The following is a 23,263-nucleotide window of genomic DNA, read 5'->3' as shown; positions in this document are numbered from 1 at the left end:
TATTAAAATTATCCCCAATCCAAATATGAAAGTGAACCGTAGAAGACTAAATGCTAAAATGTAACTCAGAAAAATGTATTTTTCTGCTCTGTGTAAACGTAATCTGTATCTCTTGAAGGTACAGTTAAAGTACTTTTGGCACTGTTGGCAAACCAGTGAGAGACTCCAGGTCAGAACTACAATTTAATAGGAAAACTAAAATAAAGGTGAAAATACTGGCTTAAACTGACAGTCAGGATACAACCTGATACCCCGTTGGTCAGGGTGGTGGTAGCAGTCAGATTAAATGGTGGCTGCAGTTCTTTTGGAGTGATAGATGTGATTCTGTTGAAGCAGTGATCCTGTAGGAGGGTCTGCTCTTTCTCTTAAGGTCCAGTGGTGGTTATGTAGCCCTTGTCTGGGAATTCAGTAGGTAGGGCTGTCCATGGTGTTACAAACCTCAGATTATATCCAGATAGGAATGCTTGATTCCTTCCCCTGAGTAGAGCATCTCCCAATGGGATGATGTAATTTTATGAGTCATGCAGTGAGACTTGATGGCCCATTAGCAGAAGATAGTCCTCTGGAGAGAGTTGTCAGGGATGAGTCATGGAAGAGATAAAGAACACTACCCCATCTGTTTTTAACAGCTCACAAAGATGGTGGTAGAATACATACTTCTGGTTACAACTTACATTGTAATCTAAGACAACTACTTAAGAGCCAAATATTAAAGAAAGTGACATTCATTTTATTCTGCTGGAATGGCAGACCTCCAACAGGAGAGCTTTTTACTGCAATTCAATGGGGCTCCTGGTATGCTTTGAAATGCCATTGCTCCAAGTAACTTTTTTCAATAGAATACAGACCTGCAATGACAATGCTTTTAAATACTTGAAAGGTTGTTTGTTAAAATTTGGGCTTGCTTTGAGTAGAATTGTTCTGGTGCTCATAGTGTGGATTTTTAAGTTCTTGATTTCAAGCTGGCACATCATTAATTAGATACTTCTTGTCTAACCTTCAGAAGGGGCTCAAAGGAGAATATGAATATCATCATCTCAATTGCTGTTAGGTGAACTTTTTACATTTTTGTAAAAATGTAAAAGTTTGTTTGGCATCTGTGGTGGTTTGACCAGGCATCTATCCCAGGTACCCACCAAAGCCCTTCTATCTCTTCCATGCTCAGCTGGACAGGGAAGAGAAAGTATGAGGAAAGCCTGATGAGTTTAGGACAGGAAGAGTTCACTTACTGATTAACATTGCAGGCAAAACAGACACTGCCTGGGGAAAGGAATTGACAATAAAAATCAGAGCAGAATAATGAGAAGCAAAACTAGCCTTAAAAATGCCTTCCATTCCACCCCTCCCTCCTTCCTGGGCTCTACCTTCTCCTTCCCAGTGGCGCAGGGAGACAGGAAATAGCGGTTACAATCAGTTCATCACACACTGTTCCTGCTGCATCTTCATCAGGGAGAGGAGTCTTTCCACTGCTCCAGTGGGGAGTCTTTCCCATGAGTGACAGTTCTCCATCAACTTTTCTAGTGTGAGTCCTTCCCACAAGCTGCAGCTCACTAACTACTCCAGCATGGATCCCTTTCCATGGGCTGCAGTCCTTCAGGAACAGACTGCTCAAGCATAAGTTCCCCACAATTCCTGCCAATTCCGGCCCAGGAGTATACTCCAGCATGGGTGTCCTCCATGGACTGCAGAGGAGTCCCTGCTCTGATGCCTGGAATACTTCCTCCCCCTTCTTCACTGAGCTCAGTATCTATATAGTTGTTCCTCTCACATATTCTCACTCCTTTCCTCTCTGAGTGCAATTGTACCTGTGCAGTATTACTTTTAAATAAGTTATTACAGAGGTGTTACTACCTACCATTGGCTTGGCCTTGTCCAGCAGTGGGTCTGTCCCAGAGCTGGCTGGCATTGGCTCTGCCTCAAATGCACAGTTTAAAAAAAAAAAAATTATGGACTATCTGCAGTTTCTCAGCTGTGTGAGTAGGTTTCCTCCACAAGACTGCATGCTATTCAGAGCTTTTTGTAATGTGAGCATCCTGCTGTATACCAAATCAAGGCCCTTTAGAATATCAGTTACTTGTCTTCAGCTTCTCTCCCTTCAACTTTAAATTTGGTCTCACCTCAGCCATGAAAAGAAATTTATTTCTCTGTGCTTTTTGTCAGTCTTTCAGGAATTGCTCCATGATAAAGGGCTACATTTAACAACTAACTTTATACTCATTTTTTCATAGACAAAATACAGAATATTCTTCTTCTGAGACAACTCTTCTTCCTGATAGTATTAATGCATTTTCAACTAGAAGAAAACTTGCATTATTTTTTAAGTGTTGAAGTCTTGAGTACCAAACTATTTGTAGTATTGAGTTTTATTTATAGTTTTAAACATTTCATCCTAGCAGTTAAAACAGTAGAAGGGTCTGTCCTTAAAAATCTGATGCATATACAGTTTGTGTCTGTACTCAGGTATGTATGTAAATTAAGATCTCTGGAGAAACTGAATATAATTGACTTGAGAAAGATTCCTGAAAGAAACAGATTTTATATGCTATGGACCATTTTAGCAGCTTTAAAATGGCGCATTTTTTTAGGAAAGAATGAGCTGTTAATCGGAAGCTTGGGTAGCTTAAAAATGACCAGAAGAAACAGTAATGTAAAGACAATGGTAGATACTCTCAAATAACACTGTTAAAGGAAATGAATTATTAATATAAATTCGCACCTAAACCAGTCCTGTTCTATTTTTTTCATTTTTTACTGACTCAACTCCTTCCTTCCTCGAGGACCGTCTGTCTCTGTCTTCATTCTGTATAATATCATAATGAGGTTTAAGACTTTCCTGTTATATAAACTACATAACAGGAATAAGTGGCTTTTCACTGTAAGATGTGAAAATATTTCGTCTGAGTTCTTCTTTTTGTATTCTAAGAATGGTACTCTATGCAAAGCTTAATTTTCTTTTCCTTTTTTTTTTTTTTTTTTTTCTTCTCCAGGGAGCAAATCTTAAGAGTAAAAGAAGATGAGAATGTTCCTTTTTTGCTAGTTGGTAATAAATCAGATTTGGAAGATAAAAGGCAAGTTTCTGTAGAGGAAGCAAAAAACAGAGCTGATCAGTGGAATGTTAATTATGTGGAAACTTCTGCAAAAACACGAGCTAATGTTGACAAGGTAATAACTGGCCTCTTAAACAATCTGTCCATCAATTTTTACTTTATCCCTCTTTTTCATGGGTCATATTCCTTATGTTCTTAATTTTAGCAATAATTTTGTGGAATTCTAATCAAATACTTTTCTTCCTTAGCTTGCCAGGAGTGCATGACTAGGTGACTCCTTGTAGAACAGTGAAAATGTTAGGTGTAACATGTTTATCCCATTCTAAACTGCAAGGAATCATTATTATCCAAGGCATGATACAAGACCTTATAAAATTTTCTTGGGTCAGCTCTTTTGGCCTAGACTTCATACTGAATTTTCTGTAACTAGAGGAGAGTCTGCTTCTGAACAGTGAAGAATACTTTCTGATCCTCATTATAAAAGCAAATAAGGGAGGGATTTGAGCCTTCCCTATCCTCATTTAACCATGTGCCTCTTTGTATGTTGTTTGATGAAGAATGGATGAGTCCAAAAAGCTATGAAAAGCCCAAAAGTGCCTCGTATGAGTTTTCAGAGATAAAACCTGGTTCAGAACCTCATAAGTTAAAGAGAATATTTGTCTCCAAGAAAAGGAAATGCTGTTTAATTGTAAGTGCTTCAGCAAGAATGTGAGGTCTTGCAATTCAGAATAACTGTCAGCCTTGTAGATTGTAAGAGTCACAGTTGTGCGGCATAAGAAATAAGTAGGTTTAGTGCAATATGCCGGCCTTTCAGAGCTGTTGACAAAGTTGATCCCACATTGAATCACAGGTTTGTGTTGGAATGAACCTTAAAGATCATCTAGTTCCAACTGCCCTGCCATGGTCAAGGATACTCAACCATTTGCTCAGGGCCCCATCCAACCAGGCATTGAACGCGTCTAGATTTAGGGTATCCACGACTTCTCTGGGCAACCCTTTCCAGTGCCTCACTGCCTTCACAGTAAAGAATTTTTTTACAATGAATCATTTAAATCTCTTTCCTTTTAGTTCAAAATTGTTCCTGCAAGGGTCTTAGCACAAGTTGCCTATGTAAAAAGATGGTTTCTTTGTTTTTTTATATGCCTTCTTTAAGAACTGAAAGGCTGCAATAAGGTCTCCATGGGGAGCACTCGTCTTCAGTATGAACAACACCAGCTTTCTTAGCTTGTCTTCATAGTGAAGCTGCTCAAGCCCACTGAGCATCTTTTTGGCCTCCTCTGGACGCACTCCCAACAGGTCCATGTTTTTTCTTGTGCTGAGGACCCCAGACCTGGGCACAGCACTGCAGGTGGGATCTCATGACAGCAGAGTAGAAGAGGACAATTGCCTACCTTGACCTGTTGGCCAATTCTCTTTTGCTGCAGCCCAGGACCACTGGCCTTCTGGGCTGTGAGTTCACATTGCCAGGTCATGTCCAGATTTTCATCCATGTAAGCCTGCAAGTCCTTGTCTATAGAATTGCTCTCGACAGTTCATCTCCCAGTCCATGCCGATGTCTGGGATGATCCAGATGCTACATCTTGCATTTGGTGAAAAATTCTGTAATGTAAATCCTTATATATGAGCTGTCAATTGCAGCATGAGAGCTGTAATGCAAATCATCTTTTGCAATTACCTAAACTCAACTATTGTTTGTGTCCTGTCAGTTATCTTACTGAAGAAACTGATTGTTCAGTACTATAGTGATTTACCCTACAGGACAGCAGAGTTCTTAATTAAGTACAGCAGAACTCATCCTCATTGTTGAATAAAGCCCTAAATTTCTGTTGTTATAAAAACTAACACATCTTTTAGTTTTGGTATGTAGCTGCAGTTAACAGCCATCTATGACAGTTGTAAAAATCCAACTCTTCAAATCCACTCCATTATTGTTTAGCAGCTGGGGAAAAAAAGTGCATATAATATAATTTTTCAATAGCTCTTAGATCAATCGCCTTTGCACATACATGGAGCTGATGGCATAACAGATCCAGATTAGCATGTGTTGTATAGATTTATGGTTTGGCAGGCCATAAATGAGACTTTGTTGGCACAAGTGAATACTGTGTATTCTTAGTTGTTTGAAGCATATGAAGTTTAGGAGTTTGCTACACAAACTTGGGTTACTATTGTAATCTGGTCTCTCTGAATTCCAGAATAGTGATTTTGCTCACTTGAAAAAACACAGCCAGCCTCCACTCATTTTGGCAAAGGTGACCCACTAAACATTCTCTCAGAAGGTTATGTATCCCAGACAGTTAAATACTGTTGTACAGTTATTAGTACTTAAGCAAGCTGACAGTTGCATCTTGTCATTAGCACAAATTTAAATACAAGCAACTTAGCACACATTTAAAAATCTAAAGGCAATCTCATTTCTTGATGGAAATGTTTAGTTCCATTGATTTTCTTTAGTTTCGATGTGATGAAGGTTAATACTTTTCCTGCAGTCAATATGAGATTAGCGTAATAAAAACCTACTGAGCTCTGTAGAGGAGCTTTTCAGCCCCTGCACTGTCCATGTTTTGCAGAAATTGATCAAATCCCTTGACATAAATGTATTGCTTAGTTCAAATTTCAAAGTATCACAGAATATTCTGAGTTGGAAGGGACCCACAAGAATCAATGAGTCCAGCTCTTAGGTGAATGATCCATGTAGGGATCAAACTCATGACCTTGGAGTTATTAACATCATGTTCTGACCAACTGAGCTCATCTCAGAGCTGAAAAAGGAAGCCTAGACCACCTGGTATTCCCAGGTAGTCTCCCATTCAAGTACTAACCAGGCCTGATCCTGTATAGCTTCCAAGATCAGATGAGATTCGGCATTCTCAGGGTGATACAGTATCTAAAGACTCCTGGGAGAAAAGTTTTAGAATTGCTTAGCTGATTTCCTACAGTAAAATTATAAAGATTTATACCTACTGTTTGCTGTAGCCTTCTGTAAGTCAAGTCAAGATCTGCTGTTGAAATTAGTAAAGTAGCTTTAAGCAATCCAATCATAAAGCCTTAATTGTCTGTCAGTAGGATCTCTCTTACCTAAGTCAGTGGTGTATCTCCAATTTTGTCCTAAACCATTTGATGAAAGTGAACTTCATATGTACTTTAAGATTGTAATATGGCAGCTGCAGCCAAGATTACCTCAGGTAAGAAATTGTTTATCTAGTTGTATGATTGAAGACTTTGCTTTAAAGGAAATGCTAGGTTTGGGTTTTTTCTCTAGTCAGCTTATGCTTAGACTTGCACCATGGAACATACCATACAACATACCATACGTGCATTTCAGTCTATGCTACTGCTCCATTGATAAGTTTCTAAAATTGAATGTTTCACTTTTTCAACCTTTGCAGCTCATCACTTAAAATATTCAAAAGGTAAACTGATTTCCTTAAGTTTCCTCAGAAGTATGTACATACAACATCTGAAAATCTTGGCTGGTGATGAGACCCTTCTTTCAATTCTTGTTTAAAATTGCCTGACAGGATTCATAAGCAAATATCAGAAGACGGGGGAACATTATAGTGCCGTGAATCAAGCAGAATTGCATCATATCAACTTGGCCTTCAAAACCAGTGACAGATTTGTTGAATTAATATTTTTTTGCTCAAACTGACTGCATGTAATTGATTCTATTTGAAATAACAGAATTAGATGTTAATGATAGCTTAAATTAGCTCATGTCTGTGATTTGTTTTTGCATTTATCTTCTTATATCTTTTTCAGGTTTTTTTTGATTTAATGAGAGAAATTAGAGCCAGAAAAATGGAAGACAGCAAAGAAAAAAATGGGAAGAAGAAAAGAAAAAGCCTAGCTAAGAGGATCAGAGAAAGATGTTGCATTTTATAATCAAAAGCTTGGATTCCTTTCCTACCCTGACCATACTAATAAAAAACATAATTTATAAGCATGCCATTGAAGGCTGTAGTGACTGAAATTACCCTAACATGTTGGAAAATGTAATGTACCACTAAAAGCATGATTTGGAGCGGCACTGAAAGTCAAATTCACTGAAAACAAATTATGTGGCTTCAAGAGAAGCAAAGTTCAGTCCATTTCATAATTGCCTACCTTCTCACATTTCTTCTGAATGTAGTGTTTCATAGGTAGTCTTTTCTTTAATAGTGAACAAGAGGGGCAAAGTACTTTCTGGGTTCTTATAAAGCATACTTTTTTATCACTGGTATTTGTCAATTCATCTTGTCTTTTGTTGCCTTGAAAATTACAATTGTGAACATGATACCTAACAAAGCAGTATGCAGCTGTTTTGCCATGGAGTTATGCAAATTAAAAAAAGAATAATGTATATGTGAACAGCTATGTTGAGGAAAACTATATGTGGTTCTGCATTACCTGATTAACTTAGAGCGATGTAATCTTTTACACTGAAACATTTGAATATGCCTTAATTTTAAAACCCAAACATAGCAGGTTGCTTAATCAAGGGTGTATTTTCAACTCTGTTGTATGGGGACTGTCCCTGTGCATCAGTGCAAGACTGCCCTCTCTGTGAAGTGCAGTTACTTGGATGATTTCACTCACTGGCTGTCTGCTAGCAGTGTCTGTTCTTTAAATGTGTGCCATACTCTGGTAATGTGAATAATACAGAGCATATTCTGTCATCTGTAACTTGGTAGACAATATGGTATCTTAAAACTAAAAGGTCAGAATACACATTAGACTGAACTCATAAGCCTATGGCACATATAAGCCTGGAACTGTTGTTTAAAATTTAACATGCTGGTACCTTGAAACTTCCCTTTTGCACATAGAGTTTTGTCTAGATGTTCCTTGGGTTTTAACTCCCTGGAATTGGGTGGAGCGGGGCTGATCTCATTGAACTTATGTGTTTTGAGTTAAGATGTTTGGGAAATTCTGGTTAATTTCTTTTATGTTCCTAATACTAAGCTATTGGAACATGGTGTGTTATGCTGAAGCTCTTTGCAGGTTTTGTACTGTTTAGTCTATGTTGATTCTCAAGTGGGGAACAGTGTAGCTACTTTTTCTAGTTAAGGTTGATACCAAACAATCAAATGTGCTTTGCAATACAGAAACCTTTAACATGCACATCCAAAATCCCCAAACAAAACATATTGCCTCAGTTGCTTCAGAACAAGAAGAATACTAGCAGATGTTTAGTGTGCTACATCTTAACTAAAAATATACCAGAATGTTTGAGGGATTTGGACTCCTTTTGGGGTGAGACAGGCTAGATCAATTCCACAAACTGTTATACTTTTTATACATGTATAAGCCTATAACTGACAGTTTAAAATGTGCTCAAGAAAACTAGATAACAAATATTTAACATTCATGGTAACAGGTGTTTTAGGGACTCAAGTCTTAGGACTTACATTTGTCATGTTCAGTATTTATCAGTAGGAATTTTGTATGTGCATTTAGTAGACTGCCAAGTGCAGAATAAAAGTTACTCATGTGACTGGCAAATATAAGCCAGTCTTCATCTTACTGTGTACTCATTTGGGTCTATTTAGCCAGGGAGTCTAACCACTAACATTGTGACTTTGCTTTGGAACCTGTATACTAGGAACTGAGGTGTTATGAAGCCACTGGACACACAAAACTTGTCTTGGCTGATGCCTTATCCTGTCCTTTTATTTGCTATTTGAGCCATTGAAAGATGAATAAACTTCCATTTTTTAAAATACTTGTGCAGTGTAAATTGATAACTGTATTATTGATAAACATTGCTATAGCCTATGCCAATTGTCAAGCAGTTAAACCTAAGTACTCTAGAAGATTGGTTTGTGTGCATGAAGAAAACTGTACATTAAACCAAATTACTCTGGTAAAAAGCCACTTTTTAAAAGCTGAGACTATGTATGTGCTACCTTCTATCCATAGGTAATTTGCTTAGATGCTACAAGACTAACTGAAAACGGGCAACAAACTAAAGTAAGTTTGTTCCAAAATTACAGGTAAACTTGTTCCAAAATTACTATAAGAATGGAAAGTGAGATTTAAAAAGCTAACAAACAACAACAGAAATAACTAAAAACCCAAAACAAAACCCCAAATCAAGAAAAAGGACAACCTTACGTGAGTTTTAATAAAATAAAAATGCATTCTAAGTAACTTTCTTTTGGCACACTCAAGGAGAACTGAAGTGTGCTTCCTCAACCTGCAGGGAATATAGCTTGCATCATGTATTACATGGATTTGGGTTTATCTGGAAAGAGTCATCCAAAGTGAGTGTTACATTTGCATCATAGAGGAGTGTTTTGTTTAGCCTACTTGAATGAAATTCCTGAAATTCCTAGGTCTAGCTGCTCAGAGTGCTTCTGTGCCTGAGGGCACTTTTTATCCCCTATTTCTTCAAGAAGCTGAAGATACTCTCTGCTCTGGCAAGATCAAAGCTTTCCATGGTAGTTCGCTCCAAGTTAGCCTAATGCTGGCAGTACTGTTGCTCAATTTTGCGAAATGCAATGTATGGTAAATCTGCAGAACAGAGAGAGACGCCTTAATTTGTAAAAAGCTATAAAGTTGAGTCTTCTGTTATGTGTGAAACCAATGTTGAATTTTTATGCTAACTTTATTCTGTAGCTTTTCATAGCTTTAAAAACTCAATTGACTTTCAAAAATGTTGGCTAAGAAATCTGTGGTGTATTTGGTAATTTCTGTAGCCTCCCACTGAATATACAGTAGCTTAACAATAGTGGTGTCTAGCAGTTTTCTTTGACTATTCTGCAGCAGCATAAGGGTGTGCAGGAAGTCCTTTCCCATTCATAGAGACCTTGTTAACATCACAGTAACGAGCAGAATGATCCTTCTGACAATTACAGTGGCAAACATAATGCAATAAAATACACTTCATATCTGAGACTTGTGCTCACTATAGTCATAGGTAGGAACCAAATCTTTTATCTATTTCTATGTGAAATGGGCTTACTCAAAATCCTGGGCTCCATTTTGGGACACCGAGATTTTCAGTGCCTCTATGAAACTACAGAATCAGAATATTCTGACTTAGAAGGGACTCACAAGGATCATCGACTCCAACTCCTGGCCCTGCACAGCACATCCCAAGTCACATCATGTGCCAGAGAGCATTGTCCAAACACATCTTGAACTCTGCTGGGCTTGGTGCTGTGACCACTTCCCTGGGGAGCCTGTTCCAGTGCCCAACCACTCTCTCTATGAAGAGCCTTTTTCTAATATCCAAGTTACACCTCCCCGACGCAACTCCATGCCATTTCCTCGGGTCCGGTCACTGATCATGGGATAAGAAATAGTACCTCCCCTCTGCTTTCCCTCATGAGGATGGTGAAGAGTGTAATGAAGTCTTCCTCCAGAGAGGAGGTGTCCTCTACTTGATTATAGTTCAATGCAAAACGTGGAGCAGCAAAGCAGTGGCTGGTATCACATGAGTGCATACAATACATTTAGTTGTGTCAGAACTGGATGAGAAGGTAAGACTGAGCCTATGACAACTGAGAATTTAAGAGGAAAAAGTAATAGCACACCTTAATTTCTAAACTTTCTCATTGTTAGACATGTTGGCTCTTACATCCATGTGGATGCACAGTAAGTCATGTGCATAAAATATTTCTTTCCAAATTCACTCCTACCATTTTTTGGCTGTAATTATTTTAAATAAATGGGTATGTTTTAAAGAACTGTATTATGAGAGAAACTTCTTACATATTTTTGTGGTAACTTCAGCTTGTTACTAAAATTGAGTTGTAAGAAATACGCCAGTGTTGCTATTACTGAAGCACACGTTAATATTTGATCTAAATACAAGGAGCAGACTAGGATATTTTGGTTGAAGCTCCATTGTCAAAAAATGCTGAATTGCATACCACTTGAGATCTGCCTAGGATTGGACATATGCCAAGGTTCTTCCCATTTTCAAAAGACCCTGAGTAGAGCTAACCATCTATTTAACTGGTACAATCCATTTTGGATATAATCGGTTTTTGTGTGTTCTAAGGTATTTTCTTTTTTTCAGCTTGTCCTGGGCAACCCAAAAAAATGCATATTGTATTACATTTACCCTTAACATCAATCCATGCAGTTTGCATTAATGTTCCTTTAAGACCTGGGGGCCAGAAGTGGACCCAGAATGTTTTACCCTGGAGGGGTAGGTTCTGTCGGGGGTGGGAGGTTCAAGGGATCCCTTTAAGAGACAGGGAACAGGCTCACAGAGTCTTCTCTCTTGTTTCTTGCTCAGATGTGAGGAAAGTTGCCTGGCATAGGTCTCCAAGAAACTGCTTTTATTTCAATCCAAAACTGTTTCAGAGGGAATTTCACAATACATAGCTGCAGCACTGAGCTGGAGCCGTTGGGGCCAGGGCTGTGGGTTTCAGTGCCCAGTGAGCTGGTCTTCTTTTCCCACAAAGCAGCAGCACTTGAAACTGCAGTGACCAAACCAACTGGGTCTGGCCAGCCAAAAAGAAGCAGAGGAACTGACACTGCAGGTCAGGTCAGCTGCCCCAGGCAGTGCCAGTCCCAGGGATCTGACACTGCAGGGGGAAGGCTGAGCCAAGTGGGGTTTCTCTGCCACCTTGTCTTTATCCCCTGGCCCATGTGGTCTTCTTTGGAGGCTGCCATATTGGGATGGGGCTTCTCCACCATCTTGTTTTCTCTGTTCCTGGGAAGTCCACAGGATTCAGTACCTTTGTACCTTGTGGTTATTACTGTTATCTAAGTTGTGGCTCTTTTGCTTTTTGTTATTTTTTTCACTTACACCTTCTCACATTTGTCTCTTCTAATTGGTGAAAGGTGAGCAGTTAAAACTAAAGGGGAGGTAGCTCATTTCTCAGACTCCACACCATAGTTAAACTAAAACATGCTGTGCAAAATGTTGATTTAAAAATATGCATCAACTCACTAAATGACCTTGATAGCAATTACTTTTTTTTCTAGTTCATTTCTATTTGATTTGGCCATATTTTTTGCAGAAGAGCAAGGAGAGGAGGGGGGAAGCTGATTTCTGCACAACCTGAGAGCAAGTGGCCATCATCCATGGGCAGCTGTGGAAGCACAGGGTGGGCAAAGGTAGAAATCAGGAAGTGTCCAGAACTCAGATGAAAGCTCAGTGGGTCTTTGCAATGCTTTGGGGGGTAAGACGAGGATCAAGAACTAAAACTGTGCACATCAGGGATAGGCACAAAGCACTGGCATGCTCCTGGTGCCAAAAGCAAAGTGGGAAAAACAGCCAGTGAGGCCCACGAGGCTGACAGTACCAAACTGCAAACTGGATACATGCCTTCTATTTTTTTCCTCTTCCTGGCAGCATCAGTACTGATTTTCAGGTATTTTCTTGCTGTCTGAGTAACAGGTGAGATAGCACCTGCAGCAGTGTTGGACCTACATTTGCTCTACCGCTCTGCTGTCCTCTTCACATTCCTCTCAGCGAGGGAGTAGGCAGTAAATGGTTACAGTGTGTGAGCCACTGAGCAACTAATGTTGCTTCCTGTGCTTGTGCTGTGAACATAAAGAGGTTGAAGAAGTCCACAGACCTACTGCAGCCATGACCACAGCTGTGACAGCACCCTTGCACTCTTTTTCTATGGAAAGTCTGAAGGAGGATCTGGGACCTTGAGGTAGTGTAGTGTTGTTCTTCTCTCTGTGCTTCTTATGGGTTGTGCATTTTCCACCCTTTTGTTCTTTATTGATGCTGTGACAGCTTACTGTTAGTATCCTAGGCACAAAGGAGAGGATCTGGTAGGATTAAGCTTGTGCTTCATGGATGTCCTGGCTAAGAGTGGAGGCATGATAATAATCAGCAGTTTAAATTATATATTTTAGACACTGGACAAGGTCCTGAAAGTAATGAGTTGAGGTTTACCTTCAACTGAGCTCAGCATGCTTGGTATGCTTCTTGGTATGTTAGAGTTCTTTTTACTTTTTCCTTCTTCTATGAAGGAAAACTTATTAGATAGGGTTGGGGTTTTTTCAGTACAACGAAGCAGACCTGTTAGCTAAAATATTGCCAGACTAATGTGTTAAATATCAGTCATCTCTAAAGCATGTGTCTAAAACAGTAATCCTTCTGCTTTATTTGACAACTGCCAAAATGCCTACTGAAATAGATGAGGGAAGTGCCAAAAGAGGGGTTAAAAATAATGTACTGTGTCTTCGGATAGCACTTTGCTATGGGTGGTTGTAAATCCTGTGAGTGTCAGAGCTGGCTTGAGGAGGTAGGTGCTAGATAGTGTGTAGTTGAGGAACACATCCTGCATCAGACTGAGGGCTTGATCTTTTAGCCTTGATAATGTCAGAGGTGTGGGGGTTTGTTGTCCTGTGGAAACCCAGCAAAACTGGATAAACCCAGCAAAATTTTAAAAAACACTTTGCAAATTTGTGCAGATGGTTGCATTATCTTGAGATGATCCACAGCTCTCACTCCCCTCAGAAGGTACATGCTTTCTTCCCACAAAGTGACAGAGCCAATGCCTAGACTGGGAGATGGTTATGCGTATTTAGTGCCTTCTGCTAGTCCAGAGCTGGGAAGAAATATCATCAGGGGAAATTTCTCTGTATGTACTGGTCTCCAATTTCTTGACATGGTGACCTTCCAAAAGTTTCTCAAAAAGTGTTGAGAAAATAAAACACAGAGAAAAGACCCTTTTGTTTCAGTAGACATCAGATGTGGGAGCCCAGGAGTCACAGAGGTTCATCCAGGGACCTACAATGGTAAAGCCAAAAAGCACATAAACCCACAAAGGCAGGAATAGGCATGACTTGGTTCCCCTTTCTCTGGGAAACACAGTCTAGAAGGAATTGTTTATGGCCCAGAAGAGAAAGCTAGTGCTGGCATTGATGATGGGCTCCCTCTGGTGCCTCATCCCCACGGGGAATAATGCCCTTAGAGACCCAAGCATATGCACAGAAGACTGCCCTGGTGCCAAGTGGCAGAACTTGCTGGGGGGGCCCTGGGGAGCTGCCACAGAGTTCTTTCTAAACCCTGCACAGCACCATCCCTTACAATTGAGCTGGACTGATTTAGAACAGTGTTGAGAGTTGGGCAGGGTAGACTGGTACAGCCACTTTGGGGGCCCACCTAGGAAATCTGGAAAGCTTCTTCCCCCAAGATGTGGGCCACAAAGGCCACTTTATGGAGCATGAGCAGCAGTACCTGTCCAAAACAGCTCAAAGAAGCCCTGAAAACAGGCCATTGCTCAGTGCTGAAGAAGAAGGTAAAAAAAAAAACCTGAGGACACTTGATAATCCACCATAGGGGGAAAAAAAAAGCCATTCTCTCTCAAGCTGCAGGGCATGAGAGGCCATCTTCATGGGGCATGAGCAGCAGGCACCAACCCAACCAAAAGAGACTGAAGGAGCCCTAAGCAGTGGTCATGCTCAGCCCTATGCATGCTCATGCACTGCTTACCTCCACAGCAGAGGAAGGTAAAATAACCTCAGGTACCATTATCAATCTGTCCCAGGAGAAAATTCCTTCCTGACCTCAGTGCTGGCAACCAGCTATTCCCTGAGCACTTGAGTGAGACCTTTCACCTCCTTGTCACATAGGATGGTAAACCACTCAGGAGATATCCAAGGCATATTCTGACTCAACATCTCAGAGGCTTGTGAGAGTAGCCACATGCGCCCAGCCTAATGGATCTTGGAGACAACATTCCTTTCTGTGTCTGGCAGGACACCAGTGGGTGTTCCAAAGCATTGGAATCCCTTGCAACACCTCTGCACCCTTTATCTTACAGCTGCTGCTCCATCTCTGCAGGGCATGAAAACAGAAAGCTCTGTAGTGGTCCTCCAGAAGGGATCCTCTTGGTCTTGCCAGTGCTCTCCAGCAGGTAAGGGCTTGAGACCCTTGGGCACCTCCTCATGTTCTAGATCTTTGCACTGCCAGCATCCCCATTCAGCCACCTATCTCCCTTCCCTTCCCTTCCCTTCCCTTCCCTTCCCTTCCCTTCCCTTCCCTTCCCTTCCCTTCCCTTCCCTTCCCTTCCCTTCCCTTCCCTTCCCTTCCCTTCCCTTCCATTCCCTTCCCTTCCCTTCCCTTCCCTTCCCTTCCCTTCCCTTCCCTTCCCTTCCCTTCCCTTCCCTTCCCTTCCCTTCCCTTCCCTTCCCTTCCCTTCCCTTCCCTTCCCTTCCCTTCCCTTCCCTTCCCTTCCCTCCCCCCCCCCCCCTTCCCCCCAAATCCTGTTACTCCAAGTCTTGTCTCTAGCTCGGGTGTCCATGTTCATTTTCTGTGCCTCCCTGACAGCCTTCCAAGGAGCGAGGGTGCCCTGGCTGACGTCGAGAAAGCAGAGCACAAAGTGACAGTAGGTGGACAGGGAGGAGAATTGGGCGCAGGCTGAGGCCATGGTTCTTCTGATAAACCAGCTGTCCCTGCTGCCCGCTCCACCCGCAGCTGCAGCAGGATTTGTTGCAGGAGAAGATGCCGCGGATATGGCCTTGCGGCTCCAGAGGCCCATGGCCGTGCCCAAAAGTCCAAAAGCAGGCAGTTGCCACGCACAGTGGGATGTGAGGGGAGAGGGAAAAGACACCAGGAGAAGAGGGAGAAAGAAACCCTCAGAGACTGTGTCAACCAACCAACCATTTATTTCCTTCTTCTACAATCAAGGGATCTTGGCTTGCGCCACCGCCGGCGGGACGGCCTCTTCGGGAGCTGGGGAGAGTCCTGAGGGCCAGAGGCCCTCCTCTTTGCTGGGCGCCGGGGCCCCTCGGGCAAGCAGTCCCTGTCCTGGCCAGGAGCAGAGGGGCTGTGGCTGCAGCCCTGGGCAGAGGGGCCTGCTGCTGCTGCTGCCCTGGTGCCGGGCTCCTCCTGGGGCTGCTCCCGCTCTGCAGGGACGGGCGTGGATGGAGAGTGCCCGGGCCCCCCGCGGAGGGTGTCTTCCAACGTTCCAACGTCCGCTTCCACCTTGGAGACTACAGGGCTGCAGGAGGAGGCCAGGGTGGGAGTGGGAGTCCCCTGGGGGGATGCAGAGGGGTCAGGGATGGCTGTGGGACCCTCGTCCTGCTCCTCCTCCTCCTCCTCCTCCTCCTCCTCAGCATGGGAGTTCAGGCGGTTCATCTGCCGCAGGATCTCATGACTGCACCTCTCAGCGGCAATGTCGATGAGCCGCTGCACAAATGCCGCCGTCTGCTCCTGCAGCAGGGGGTGCAGCTCCCGGACCAAGGCCTCCTCCCTCAGCCCATAGCGGCACAAATTGGCTACGATGGCACTCTGTGCCAGAGCCACCTCCCACCAGCGGGTCCTGAGCAGCTCCGATAGCTCCTGGTTTAGCCAGGGCAGCAGGGGCTCGAGGATTTCTGAGCAGTCCTGGAAAAAATCTGCCCAGACCTCAGGTGGGAAGCCAGCTACGTAAGCCCTGGGCATCTGCTCCGCAGCCCCCTGCTCATCCTGATGGTGAGCAGCTGATGAGTCCGAGGGGCTTGGAAGAACTATCTCCAGAAAGTCTTCCTCTGACCGAACAGAGTAAATGATGCTGTTGATAACCTGCCTGCACAGGGGGCATGATGGTTTCCTCTTGGCCCACCGCACAATGCAGCCCAGGCAGAACAGGTGGACACAGGGCGTTACAGAAGCGATTTCACCTGGAATGTCACGGCAGATGGGGCAGTTCCACTCTGTCTCTGTGGCCATGTTTGTGTGTTGTAGCAGAGCTGGGGACAGCAGCTACTCCCTCTTGTTGGTGTGACACACTGAAAAATGGTCACTTGCTGTTCCAGGGAGATGGGCAGGTAGAAGAAATGCCCAGGCCCCTCAAGAAGGACACATTCACAGCTCCCCAAACACCATCACTCCCCACCCCCCCCCCAGGGCCACCCTGTGTAAGCATGTTTCCTGCACCACTCACCTGTGCTGCTGCAAGCACCAGCCACAGTACTTGGCTTCCTGAACCAGGTAGAGCTAAGGAAACAGGCAAAGTCATGTGAATGAGAACTGAGAGTTGCTGACAGCAGCTCCCAATGACCTCACAGGCTTCCAGTCCTCCCAGGCACGCTAGCCAGGAGTCCAGGCACGAGTGAGTCTGAGCCAGACACTGCCCGTGCCCAAACATAAGCAGTGAAGGGTGTGAGGTCACAATGCATTGCTCACTTAGGTTGCCATCCATGGAGTCCGTGGACTACTCATGTCACAGTCCACTGTTCTGTACTGGCAACCTTGACTGCCTTCCAAATCTGCCATAGCATGCCTTTCTCTCCTGCAGGTACATGGCATCAGAAGAGAAAATGGGGTATGTGGGCCATGCTGTGCCATCATTTGTTCAGGCCTCTGACTTTTACAATCATTTTGAGTCATTAGTTCAAGCACTTCTCCTGTAGAAGCATGTTACCTGCTAGTTTTACGTTTGTGTGACGGGAGGGTGCTGTGTACATCAGGCCCATGGGCTGGCCTATTTAAATCTGGTGAGATGACAGCCCATATTCTCTATTCTCAATGCTGCTTGCCTGCACCACTCAGAGAGGTAAGCACATCCTGACATGTCATGCCAGTCTCTGCACAAACTTCTTGCCAGGTTGTTTTTAAATTCAGATTTTTTTATTCTCTACAGCCCAATCAGTGGGATTGGGGTTGATGGGCACAATGGTGTGGTCATTAGCTCAGTAACCATTAAAACCCTCTGTTGCTCTCATCCCATTGAAAAATAAAATTGAAAATGGATAGATAACTGAAAAGTAAGTATCAAGCACAATTTTGGGCAAATCAGTCAGAAATGTGGAGAAAATCTATACTTCACTGACTTTTAATCTCTCTCCCTTGCGGTAGGGCTTGCCACAGACTGGGCCACCCAAGCAAGGGCAGGTCTGCCTGTTCTTGCTGTGCTTCCCAAGCTGCTTTGCCTGCAGCTTTCAGGGAGCTGTAAATCACTCCAGCCATGCTTGCAGCTGGGCATTTTCTTTCTCCTTAGGATGTTTTACTAAAACTACTGGGAAGTGATCAAATGAGTTACAGCTTGAAACCAGCCTGGTAGAGAAGGGAATTTTTAGAGTTTTCCTGCCTCATCTTTTCAGTAATATCTTCTAGTGAAAAAGCCCTAGGCACATCACAGGATCATCCCTACCTTCTTGAACCCTAAAAATACATAACCTCAATCAGTGCCAGCTGAGCAGGAGTTTAGTTCATGTTCAGTGTGAAGTAAAACTTCTAAAAGCCACGTTCCTGCTGCTTTGATGAATGAGACCAGTATCCAGGGTTCTCTGTTGGAGGAAGGTGGATGTGTGTGTCGATCTGAGCTTTTTCTTGGCTCTTTCCTTGCACTGACACCCTTCAGTGCTGAGGGCACCACCAAACTCTCACCTGGCTCCTCCCTGTGCCCAGGCAGTTGTCATTTTTAAGGGCAGGATCTTTTAAAGTTCCCTTGAAGAGTTTTGGTTTATTATGAGAGGAAAAGAGTAAAAAAAACAACCAGTGATCTATCTCTGGATCAGGGACTTACCTGGGCATCCTTAGAGACTATTTATTGTGCCATTGGCACTTGCCTGGCTGACCCTAGGTTGTTCTGTCCAGCTGTCTCTCATTAACAAGCAGGATGGGATGTGGCTCTAGTCTAAGGAGATTTGTGTTTCTGCTGGATCCATTAATTCCAGAGTCCATTTTCAGGATGGCCAATCAGTAGCACTGGGGTCAAGAAGGAATCTTTCCCCAGGGCAGATTGGCACTGCTTCCCAGGGAGTTTTGCTTTCCTCTGCAGCACTGAGCATGACCACTGTTCAGCACTCCTTAAGTCCCTTTTGGCTGGGTTGCTGCCTGCTGCTCATGCCCCCTGAAGTCATGCCCTGCAGCTGTGGGCAAGAAGCTTTCCAGACTCCCAGGGTGGGCCCCAAGGGTGGCCTGGGGGTTGCTTCTTGTCCTCCTGTAGCACTGGGCACAGCCCCCCCTGTCAGGGCTCCTCTGGGCCCTGCGACTCCCATTCTTGCCTGCTGCCCTCACAACTCCAAGGCACCACTTGTGCCCTGGCTCTCTCTGACTCTCTTGCCCGTTGAAAACTTGGAGTGGGGCTTAGCTCTGCTCTTCCCTTGGCTTCATTTCCCAGGGGATTCTTGCATCCATCCAGAGCTGCCACTTCCCAGTTCTCCTGCCTGCAAGCACAGGACAGACACAAGAGTTCTTTTCATGCATTCTTGGCCTGGGAGCACAGCAATGAAGCAAGTCTTGGAAGGCAAAAAGTGTGTTTGTCTTTGATATATGTTATACTTTGGAACGTGCCCAGGATAGTACATACCTCTTGTGTTGTTGCTTCTGATTCTCATTCTTCATGTTCTCAACCTTCAGGAAACAGGACCTGCTAGGCCTGTATCCCTGCTGCTACATTCCGTAACTCTGTCACTTGCCTTTGCCATACTACAGAGGATTTTTCAAGATAAACTGAAGAACGTATCAGCCTGCTCCTGGCTACACGTGCACATTGTGGTAGTGGTTGTGAGCATCAGCTCTGAAACTGATTCAGACAAACAGAAATTAAAATAATATCCTATTTCCAGTTGTAACCTATGTGTCATGTGTTCTTGAATGTGTTTTTGGATCAGAAACTCCCTGGAACTTCACACACATAACAATAATAACAATAATAGTCTCACCATTATTTGACTCATGGTGAGGGCAGTGAATAAAATAGAATAGAACAGAGCAGTTAGGTTAAACGCAGAGCTCTGCATGACAAGGTCTGACCCAGGTCTGAGGGCTCCACCCCAGAGCAGCTCTGCAGTGCAGGTCCCAGGCCCACCCAGGAGACAGGGGCAGAGATGGGCACACCCACAGCAGGGCTCAGGCAGGGACAGAGGTCCCAGGCACAGGTGGGACACATCCCCTGGGCCCTTGGCAGGAGGTAGTGGAGCTGGGGGGCCCAGGGGAGGCCAGTCCCAGCCACTGAGGCCTGTGAGCACCACCAGGACCCTGTTAGGACTAAACTTCAGTGCTGCTGTGCTCTTCTTGAGACCCTGGTGGTTGGACACTTTGGAGACAGAGTATTGGGCCAGGTGGACCTTCCCCCTGAGGGAATGCTGCTGTCCTCAGGCTCTTGTGTTTTAGCATGTTCTTCCATAGAAGACAGACCAGACATTTCTAAAAATTAGTACAAGGAGCAAAAAAGAATATTCATGGGGAAATGAATAGGTGTTGCTCATCTTCAAGTGTTTTGCTACCATTTAGATGAGAAGCACTTCCTGCACCAGACTGAAGGATTGATCTTTGAGCCTTGCTGGTTTAAGTGATGTAGTGGTTTGCCATCCTGTGAAAACCTATCTCAGTTGAATACTGATGAGTTTAAAAAAACCACGACACTTGCTTTTTTTGCAAATTTGTGCAGATGGTCCCTTTATCTTGAGATGATCCACAGCCCTGACCCCTCTTAGAAGATATGCATCTCCTTCCCACAAGGTGACAGAGCCAGGGCCTAGGCTGGGAGATGGTTATGGGTATTCAGTGCCTTCTGCTAGTGCAGGGCTGGGAAGAATTGTCTTCAGAGATTTCCCCAGTGTGTACTGGTAGGGAAAGATAAAACACAGAAAAGAAAGAGGAAGAGAAAATGAAGGGAAGGGAAGGGAAGGGAAGGGAAGGGAAGGGAAGGGAAGGGAAGGGAAGGGAAGGGAAGGGAAGGGAAGGGAAGGGAAGGGAAGGGAAGGGAAGGGAAGGGAAGGGAAGGGAAGGGAAGGGAAGGGAAGGGAAGGGAAGGGAAGGGAAGGGAAGGGAAGGGAAGGGAAGGGAAGGGAAGGGAAGGGAAGGGAAGGGAAGGGAAGGGAAGGGAAGGGAAGGGATGGGAAGGGATGTTGTTTTGTTGTTTGTTTTTTAACGTCTCCTGCTTATGTGAAAAATTACATTGTTTCATGCACTTATTGGAAAAAACAGAGATAAAGCAGTGAGACAGTCTTGTACATCATACAGGCTGTCTGCTCTGCATGTTTGACACTTCTGAAAAGTTAATCCCCATAATTTCTGAGGCAGAATTCTCTACTTTAGGTCTAAGGTTAGCGCTATCATCTTCCCAGGCAGCATCAAGTTGATAAAAACGTTAGCTTTTACCCCAAAGTTTGAGTGGGAATCTGCATGAATGATTTTAGTTTACTTTTAGAGTTAACAAATGCCTCAAAAGCAGCATCTGTGAGGGCAGTTGGAGGATGACATATTTCTTGCAGTAGAAGCAGTGTGAATTCCGTTTCTGGTTTCAACTTCTTTGGTATGCTGACCTCTAGGGAAACCTTTTCGCAAAATGGTTTGCCAGAGTATTTTGTGTAGGGAGCTATTGTGGCTTCAATCAAGTTACTGACCTTTTTCTAGGGACCAGGCATTTGGTGTCAAATCCAAAACAGGCCCTCAAATGAAGCTGCTCCCTAAGGTGGTTCCAGCATGCTTGTGTGAGTAAAGGTCTTGGTACACTTAACCAGGGCTCATTCAGCAGAGGAAATGCATACTGAGTTAAGAAACAAGGTGATTATTCTGAATATTTATGAACTTGGTAGTTAAAAATCAGAGGAAATCGGGAAAGTCCTCTGTGCTCTGAGTTTTTGCAGGGCTGTATATACCTTTCCATTCATGGCTAAAACTGCTTCAGCAATGGATGAAATTGCTAAACAATTCAACCACTTGAATTCTAGCCTGGGCTTCGGGAAGTATAAATAGATTGCTTTCCCAAAGGACTTGGGATGAGTGGCAACTGTCCCTCATCAACAGGCAATTAACCTGTTTCAAAAGAGACTAGGCTTAAAAGCCAAAAAGCTTTGATTGACTGTTTGTTTGTAACTGCCTGCACGAACTCTGTCTCTTAGGGAAAATAGTCCTTCCTTCTACGTGTTTATCTCCTTTCATAGAATCACAGAATGGCCTGGCTTGGAAGATCATGTACTTCCAGCCTTAAAGATCATGTAGTTCCAGCCCGACCGCCATGGGCAGGGACACCTTTCTTAGCCTCTAACTAAATTCATAGAATACTGTGATTTCCTGTCTTTTTTAGGCTAGACAAGTCATACTCTGCCAGTCTCCTCTGAAATGGAGATTTCAGTTCACTGATTATCATTATAGTTTTTTCTGCTCCTGTTGTGAATTCATTTTTCTCTGAATAAGAATGATCACAATAGACAGAGACTCAGTGGTCTAACAGTGACTTAAAGACAGCATTAATCTTTCTCAGCTCTTCAAGTGTATGGGTTGTATTTGACATTTCACTGGTAAGTCCACTTGTGTCCCAATCAGCCAATACACAGGTCTTTATCCTTCGCTGTTTTTTTCCAACAGCTGAGTTCCCAGATCATTGCAACATTCTTCTTGTTGAGAAGAACAAACATGAATATAGTTATTCTAGTCAGTTTCTCCACAGGGCCTTGGAAAACATGAATTATTGCACTCAAGTCAATAAACAATCTTAGGACAAGATACAAATATAGTTGCAGCAAAGAAATAGCAGAGGTAGTAACAAAAACTACAGCAGACTACACAAGACAGTATATATAGACATTAGACTATTTTTCTAAAATGGTTAGAAGACATGTGAAAGCATACAGTACGTCAGAGAGTAAAAATGTCTTTTAAGACTTCCATATTTATCTAAAAAATCAACCAAACAGCAAAAAAACTAGAAATTTGAATTCCTCTGTGGCTTGGGAGAAATTGTTCTTTTAGGATAAAAAACAGGTTGATGCTGGAAGATTGAAAACAAAACTTCAAAGAACTCTAGGTACATGATACTGCTTGGGAGAAAAAGAAAACCAGACACCTTCCCCTCTCAAAAAAAAAAAGAACCCCAACCAACCAAAACCATCCTTAAGGAAAAATGCCTACCAAGTCAACAAACAAGCCCTGAGGAATTCTGCTGAAAAAGATCTTCAAACTACTGAAGACTTTGCCTATCTCTTTTTATCTTGATGGATTGACAGTTTGTTCTGCATCAGGAGAATATTGCTAAGGACTTATTACACATGGTGGCACAGATGGGACACAGAAACATTTTTTAAAAAGACGAAAGTACAACAAAAGCCATAACAAAAAAAGAAGTGTTACCATTGTCCATGACATGTAGCACAGCCTTCACCTTACCCCTGACCAGCTCAGCATCTATTTTTACCAACTGTGTTACACTAAAGATGGTGAACAGGTGGGAACAGAACAGAACAGTCAGAACAGAGTTATATGTGCTTAATGTGCAGATACAACAAAGTATTTAAATGAAAAACAGATTATGAGTTGAGTTTTGGTTTTTTTTTCCTTAAATAAAATTAAATTACCTAAGTGTTAGTCCAAGTTTCCTCCA

At 43.2% G+C, this 23,263-nt stretch overlaps 1 protein-coding gene and 2 long non-coding RNA genes across 8 annotated transcripts in view; all 3 read left to right on the top strand.

The window, feature by feature from the left end:
* Positions 1-8,751, top strand: part of RALA (RAS like proto-oncogene A) — a 32,546-nt gene extending 23,795 nt beyond the window's left edge. For all 6 annotated transcript variants that reach the window (XM_053986276.1, XM_053986284.1, XM_053986292.1 and 3 more), the window contains 2 exons: positions 2,988-3,162; positions 6,810-8,751. In XM_053986276.1, coding sequence (XP_053842251.1) covers positions 2,988-3,162; positions 6,810-6,932 — 298 coding nt within the window. In that variant the 3' untranslated portion in view covers positions 6,933-8,751. The remainder of the gene's footprint in view (positions 1-2,987; positions 3,163-6,809) is intronic.
* Positions 8,752-12,599: 3,848 nt separating this feature from the next.
* LOC128812113 (uncharacterized) lies at positions 12,600-15,529 on the top strand. Its single transcript, XR_008438606.1, has 3 exons — positions 12,600-12,652; positions 14,774-14,866; positions 15,280-15,529. It is a non-coding gene; the product is annotated as an uncharacterized LOC128812113 (long non-coding RNA).
* Positions 15,530-17,147: 1,618 nt separating this feature from the next.
* On the top strand, positions 17,148-19,511 carry LOC128812108 (uncharacterized). The gene is made up of 2 exons (XR_008438604.1): positions 17,148-17,257; positions 19,297-19,511. It is a non-coding gene; the product is annotated as an uncharacterized LOC128812108 (long non-coding RNA).
* The last annotated feature ends 3,752 nt before the right edge of the window (positions 19,512-23,263 follow it).

The sequence above is a fragment of the Vidua macroura genome, chromosome 1 (assembly GCF_024509145.1).
Source record: "Vidua macroura isolate BioBank_ID:100142 chromosome 1, ASM2450914v1, whole genome shotgun sequence".
Lineage (NCBI taxonomy): Eukaryota > Metazoa > Chordata > Aves > Passeriformes > Viduidae > Vidua > Vidua macroura.
This window is presented reverse-complemented; position numbering and strand designations above follow the sequence as displayed.